This window comes from Schistocerca nitens, chromosome 11 (genome assembly GCF_023898315.1).
Source record: "Schistocerca nitens isolate TAMUIC-IGC-003100 chromosome 11, iqSchNite1.1, whole genome shotgun sequence".
Lineage (NCBI taxonomy): Eukaryota > Metazoa > Arthropoda > Insecta > Orthoptera > Acrididae > Schistocerca > Schistocerca nitens.
In genome coordinates this window covers 178,494,717-178,502,028 of record NC_064624.1, presented here as the reverse complement: position 1 = coordinate 178,502,028, position 7,312 = coordinate 178,494,717, and the positions used below count along the sequence as shown (strand labels likewise).

Below are 7,312 nucleotides of genomic sequence, written 5' to 3'. Positions count from 1 at the left end.
ACATTTTGCCATGTATTGTTTCGTGTTTGCTGCTATCTCATTTAAATCCTGTCTGCCTAATAAACTACGAAACTAGAGTGAGACAACAGCAAACGCGGAAGAATATACATGTCATGTCATGTTTATATTCGTATTGTTCTTATGCTAAACAGTGATACAGTCAGAAATGAAGCGAGGCAATTGACTAGATTTTTAAATCTAAGATGACTCCAATTTCTGTGCAGAATGTAATGTACTAAAGAGGCGCCTGCAAAGATTTTCAAACGGAGAAAAATTTTCGCTTAACTCTCGTTCAGAACATCATCTATCATACGCAGTCTATTATTTGGTTCTTGTTGATCATTATCAAAGAAAGCAGCACTGTAAGTAGCAACAAGTAGCAGTCTCTTGCCATTGTTTCGCTAATGAGACGATTCCTCTCTATTTTTTATTTGTAAGCGGCGGTAGCCTGCACAAAAGCAAGCTACGCCGCAATCGGCGACAGGCCAAGTACGCAGTATCAGAGTACGACAAACAATGCATGACACAGTACAGTAATGCATTTTCAGCGTAGAGTGACGTAAACACCTATAACAAAGAAAACTGCGCTTATCAGATCAAAGAAAAATAAGCAATCAATTCAAACCAGACGAAGCACGTGAAAAAGGAAGGGTACCCGTATAAATAAGGACGGAGCGCCTGACGCATAGCAATGCTACCTGGTAAAGCTTAACTGCTAAGCTTACGACTCGAACCAAACCACTGTAGCTGTATCATCATTCATTTGACCTAAATTGTGTCTCACATTACAGTGGACCAACTTTGTTTCGATTTGGAGATGCGGCCTAAAACTTCTCTCTCCCCTTGAATTTAGAGTCTCAAATTTCAGGTGCGGCTTAGATTCGGGAAATTTTTTTTCCCTGACTTCGAGTCTCATTTTTCAGGTGCGGCTTAGATTCGAGTGCGGCGTAGACTCGAGTAAATACGGTAAACATATCTTAAGGAGATATGATGCTGCACAACAACCCAGAACTTCAAACAAAGTTGTTACCATGATTTCCCTAAATCGCTCCAGGCACATGCTGGGATGGTTCCTTCAAAAGGGCACGACTGACTCCCTTCTCCATCCTTCCCTAATCCGATGAGACCGATGACCTCACTATTCGGTCTCTTCCCCCAAACAACCCAACCCCAAAGTTGTTACCACATGAAAATGGCATCATGGTAATATTTTAACTAATGGCCAAGAACTATATTTCGGCCAAATCTAGCTCGAAATATCCTCAATCATACAAGATTATGGAGTGTAAAAAATGGTATTCAAATGTTTGCCTATGTTTCAAAAAGAAAGATTTGTACACCACATCTGTCACCCTGTGACTGAGTAAGCGTGGAAAACACTAAGTATTACTGTAACTGAATTGTCCATTAGACAATCATCAAAATAGTTGTTTAACAACTTATGATATTTTCATGGCTGTGTCAACATCAAATCTTACACACACCGAACTGGCCTTGCAGACCCAGGCTTAATGTAGTATCAACTGGCTGCCTCAATTGGCCCCACAAGGCTCGAGTGCATCCCACTCACCAACAGCACTAGGCAGACTCAACAGCACTGTCACTACACAAATAGCAGCTGAAGTGAAAAAGAACAAGCCTAGGTTACAAGTTACATAAAAGAAGCTACAACAAACCCAAATTGTTTTTCCAGTTTGTAATTCTATTCGAGACACTACATAACAAGTACCATATTTTAACACTGCAGATATGGACACCAGCACAAGCAGGCTGACATGGGTGCAACTGCATTACTCAAGCCCTTCAGTTGCTGTGCTTTTTTTCCCCAACAGTGGCAATGGTATTTATGAGGCTTTAATTGGAACAGTTTACTTTATTATGCATAAATGCTGGCAAAAGCAATTACTCCACAAGACATCTTTTGCAGCTACGAAATATATCTGAAGGGTTAGACACTCTGATGAACCGAGACATGTGTTGCATGAATCCGACTTCAAACTGGTTAAAGATGTGGACTTGCAGAATTATATGTTTCATTGCCTCAGTATTACAAAGCCATTTAAATAGATTTGTTCAACTGGAATAAATATGTGACACCAAACATCAATTCATGCTAAACCTAATTGTCTTGGGTGTATCCAAGGCAATTAGATGATATTCAGGGGATGGCAGCAAATGAAGCAGACATTCTGCGAAATATTTTATTACAGGAAAAACCAGAAATAAATTACACATTTATTGTAACATTCGAGAGGTACAGAAGTAGAGGGCTTAGTTATGTCACATTTAGTACATCCTGAACAGCTCTCTAGTGGACGAGGTAGCAGTGTCCGCAGGTGTAATGTCTTCGTCATCCTTCACCTTCTTGCTCGCTCCGGCGAGCAACAGAGCCCTTACTGCTTCTACCTGCTTCGTGGCAGCAGCCCAGTGCAGCGGTGTTTTCCCCCAACGGTCCCGAACGTCTAGTTGTGCCGAGGACGTCAGCAGCACCCACATTGCTTTCAAGTTACCCCGGTACGCGGCCGAGTGCAGAGGCGTCTGCAGACTCGAGTCCTTCGCATTGATGTCAGCCCCCGCACTCAGCAGACACTTGACAGTCTCCGGATTCGCGTCCATCGCTGCCAGGTGCAGGGCGGTGCACCCAGTGCCGTCCCTCGCGTCAACGGGTGCTCCTGCGGCCAGCAGCCGCCGCAGTTCACCCACATCACCCGTTCTGGCTGCCACTGTCAGCCACTCGCTCAAGTCCTCTGTCTGCTCCACAGATGAAGTCCTGAAAAGTACACTGAAGTTATCACAATTCTGTACTGACAGTGACGTCGCATGTGTAATACTCAAAACTCGCACAAGCGGCTGTGTTCGTTTGGAATGAAAGTGTCATATTGTAAAAATTGTGTAAGAAAATTTACAGGGAAGTGCAGTAGCATATTAAGATTACAAAAATGGTGGTACTTTTAAGTTAACTTTGGGATAAACAATAAAACAGATAAAAATAGTTAATATTCTGCTCGAGTCATGTTTCTTAAACAAAAAGAATGTTCCGTTCATATGGAAATTCTACATGAAATGTTAGTCACATGTCTGGTTGACAATCTTTACAACTCGGGACCTTTGCTTTTCGCGGGCAAGTGCTCTACCAACTGAGCTTCCAAAGCACGACTCACGCCCCGTTCTCACAGCTTTACTTCTGCCAGTACGTCGTCTCCTACCTTCCAAACTTTACAGAAGCTCTCCTGCAAACCTGCTTCTATGAAGTTTGGAAGGTAGGAGATGAGGTATTGGCAGAAGTAAAGCTGTGAGGACACGGCTCGAGTCATGCTTGGGTAGCTCAGTTGGTAGAGCACTTGCCCGCGAAAGGCAAAGGTCCCGAGTTCGAGTCTCAGTCCGGCACACAGTTTTAATCTGCCAGGAAGTTTCATATCAGCGCACACTCCGCTGTAGAGTGAAAATTTCATTCTAGAATCTTTACAACTGTTGTGCAACAATCTTTACCATTCAAAATATGGCAGAAAATTCCGTATCACAAAATTACAGTTTGACTTGGGGTGGAAATAAAACACGGACAGCATATATACCCCCCAGGACAACTGCGAAACCCAGGAAAAATATGGGAATTTTTAAAAAAAATTCCAGGAATATTTCATTGTTTTAGTTTTTAGTTATATTTTTGTTATTTTGACTGTTAAGAATTGACACTTTAACAAAGAATTTTACTTTAGCTTGCTACTGCAGAATAATACTGCAGCAATAAAACAAACGAGAAAGTAACACCAAACTAAAACTTAAGTTGCAAAGCAATGTGTGATTTACAGCAACAAGACAGTGCACATATGAACATCTACTGACAGCACAATGTGTCAAAGGCTTTAGGATGAAGACCACACAGTATTTCGTAGCAACATGCTGCTTTCGATGAGAGTGATGTCACAACTCTCCCCATTTCTAACAGGTCTAGAGAAAATATTGTGAATGGTGGATTTAGAAGCATTACTGGTACTTGCAAAGTAAATTTACTTTTACACAAGATCAATTATGCTACATGTGACAATGTGCAATGAATTTCTTAAATTACAGAAGGTTTGATGCTCATTCAAAACTTAACATTTTGAAGACCAGCCACTTGGAAAAATTTCAGTCCCAGAAGACCAGTCATTTATGCCATTATTTAAAATTTTACTGGCACATTAGTGTTTGATATATCTTCCTTCAAGAAACTAGAAACAATGATACTAATCCATCAAGCTTCTATTTGCCTCTGAAAACCCAACACTACAAAGCAGAGAAAACTGAAACTGTGTTAGAAATATTACACAAAATACCGAAAGAACTTACTATGAATTCTTGATGAACTGGAAATTTATATTCATAAAGAAATATCATCTCTGGTAAGCAGTATAAAGTTCGCAAACATATAGCATCAGAATAAAGAACTGTCGAAACTGAACTGTCGAAATATCTGCCAAAAACTTGTTTTTACATTTCAATACCTACAAGAACTATTATACTTACCAAGACATGACAGAAGGGCTTTACTATAAATGCAATATGAACGTCACTTCCAACTAGACTTAAGTACCAGTGCAAATGTAAATGTAAAACAGCCACAATTGATGTACAGAGATGGTTATTAATGTTGTTTCACAGGTGACTTGATAATGGCAATAAACAAACAGGCCTGTCATTTAAAATATTAAAAAACATACTACCTTATTGCAGCTGGTTTGGAGCATTCATTTCTATAATGTCGTATACTGACATATACAATGCTGCAGGCCCAACAGAACATAAAATATTAATTTCAACTCTCTCATAGTTTATGAATTATGCAATGCAAGAGTCAAAATGCTCGACAGAACATACATTCATTCAGCCAAGTAACCCACGAAATTTTTAGTACACAGCAGTGAATTTTTTAATACTGCTTGTCCGAAATATTCAGCTGCTGCAATTTAAACTGTGCTCTTTGGATTATTGGGAACTAGAGAGGGAGGGAGGGGGAACCAGCACAAAATTTTTGCACAACCAATGTGAAAGCTTAACTTTTCTTGTAGCTACACTGTATGCATATTAACTTAAACCACCAAGTTTCACTATGTGTGTGTGTGCGCGCGCGCACGTACGCCCCCGCTATTAACAGTATTTTTCCTATCTGCTGACTACATTGCATGTCCTATGCTCTGAATATCTGCTGCTGTTGGCTGGTGAGATCACGTGGCATAAGCTATTATTGGCTGACAAAAGCACATTGCAATCTTAATTTTAATGCTTCAGAAGTTACCCTGCTGTAATTGGTGGAATTCATATTTGTACTTTTGTAATACGAAATTATGCAGTGAATATGTTGCTACATCAAAGATCTTTACAAAATGCATTGTTTTTTGCTGGATTTTGTTTCCTGAAGTGCCTGTAAGTTCTACATAGGTGTACAAAACCTTTACCAGTCAAAGGCTTGATATGTTTTAGAGCTCCGAGAGAAAGTATATTGTCAGTTAACATAGAAAAATGTATTTTACCTGGGGTATAGTGTACTTTCACCCAGGAAAAAGTATGTTTTAACTAGGAAATTCAAGAATTTTTTTTCTCATCCATGTATACACCCTTATATAAGTTAAGATGTAACAAAGCACCAATTTTCAGCATGATGAGTTTTGTCTGCTCAAGCTCTTGCTCACGAGCAGAGCATTTGCAGGAGGAAGATGTGTGCTCATAGTGTGGTCACGATTACACTGGAGAAGTGTCAACTGTGAAATAGGAGAGGGTCAGTTTTCCAAGCAGTGCCACAAAACGAAACTGGGAGGGGTCTAGATTTGCACCAACTGAATTGGTGTGTTTATGCCAACACAATTAGCTACCAGCTGCCATTGTTGGCTTCCGACTGCCTTTGACATACAAAGTTGGCGCGAAAAACAGTGTGTTGCCAATGGCAAAAATAATTTAAAAAGTACTGTGACTGACTTTGATCCATTTAGCACTTTTAAGCTGTACTAAAACAAAAAATAATCTTATTTCTATAGTCATGATTTTTGGCTTAAAAATATTAGAACGAAAATATTTTTCCAGATTATTGAAACTTGTCACAAGTTGAAATAGTATTCCAGTACAGAGTCAATCACACATCTGACAAAGCAAAACAGCTGCACTAGTTATGGCACAATTTTTTGCTGACGTGGAAACCACTGTCTTCCCTATATTTCTGTACTATAATTGTAACTTAGTGGGTGATGGAAAAGTCTTCTAAATATCCATATTTTGCTAAAGCAGTTTAAGACAAGTCAATTAAGCATTATCAGTTACAAATGTAAAAACGTACAGAATTCCACAAACTACCGAGGGGGACCATATAATGGGAAGACATACGTGAAAATCATTACAGAACACTTTGTTTCAGAGTCGGGATTTCTATCTCCAAAATTCGAAACTCAATTATTAGCTATACTTTCACCTGGGGGGGAGGGGAAGGGGGGGAGGGGGGGGGACAACAGATGAAATGCAAACATGTTCAAAAAGAGTTTCTCCAGAGAAGAGACGACAGGTGGTTTCTATCATAAAAATGCCACGCTGTCAATGAGAATTTCATAAAACACTCCTGACAATTTTATGCTGTTTTCTGTTTCGTGAAGAAATTCTTATTTTCTCTGCTCAAAATTATTAATTTTTTCTTATTTATGTTTCACATTGATATTGATACAGTTAAGAATTATTTTGAAAACCTTGAAAAGACTCTACAAGGGATCAGCCTAACATCCTAAATTACGATGAAACCAATCTGTCGGATAAACGGGATGGAAAAGTGTGTATTCTCAAATGAGGTCAAAGTATCTGGAGAGAAATGAGATTTTTTAGCGGAGAGAAATGAGATTTTTTAGCGGGTTTTTAGAATTATTTTAGGGCAGGCATGCGACTTAAAACTTGTAGCATGTCAATGACAGAGTTGCGAGAGGCTAACGATGGCAGACCAATGCAGTAAGGAAATGAGGCGCCCAATAGCATAGCGTTACCGTCAAGCACACGGCGGTAACCACGCCACAACACCTAGGCACGTTAGTTCACAACAGCACCCGAGCCGGCGCAGTCGACAGCATATTTGGTAGCTATGGGACGGCCATCGACCTGCGTCAACAACTTTAATGTAAGACGAGGACCCACAGTCCAATATACTTTTAATTCTCTTTTTTACTCTATGGACCCACCAACTATTGGTGATGGTATTTTGTCTTTTTAGTACGTTTAATTTCGCGACATAGATTTTACAACCTGATGATGAGAGCATTGTCTCTCGAAACGCGTTGTTAAAATATATATAAAAATCGCGGTT

The 7,312-nt window shown here is 39.7% G+C and overlaps 1 protein-coding gene across 4 annotated transcripts in view; it reads right to left on the bottom strand.

Moving 5' to 3' along the window:
- Window positions 1-2,187: 2,187 nt before the first annotated feature.
- The window catches only part of LOC126213337 (poly [ADP-ribose] polymerase tankyrase-like), a 68,399-nt gene continuing 63,274 nt past the window's right edge, over window positions 2,188-7,312 (bottom strand). For all 4 annotated transcript variants that reach the window (XM_049941032.1, XM_049941031.1, XM_049941033.1 and 1 more), the window contains one exon: window positions 2,188-2,770. In XM_049941032.1, the coding sequence (XP_049796989.1) occupies window positions 2,287-2,770 (484 nt within the window). In that variant the 3' untranslated portion in view covers window positions 2,188-2,286. The remainder of the gene's footprint in view (window positions 2,771-7,312) is intronic.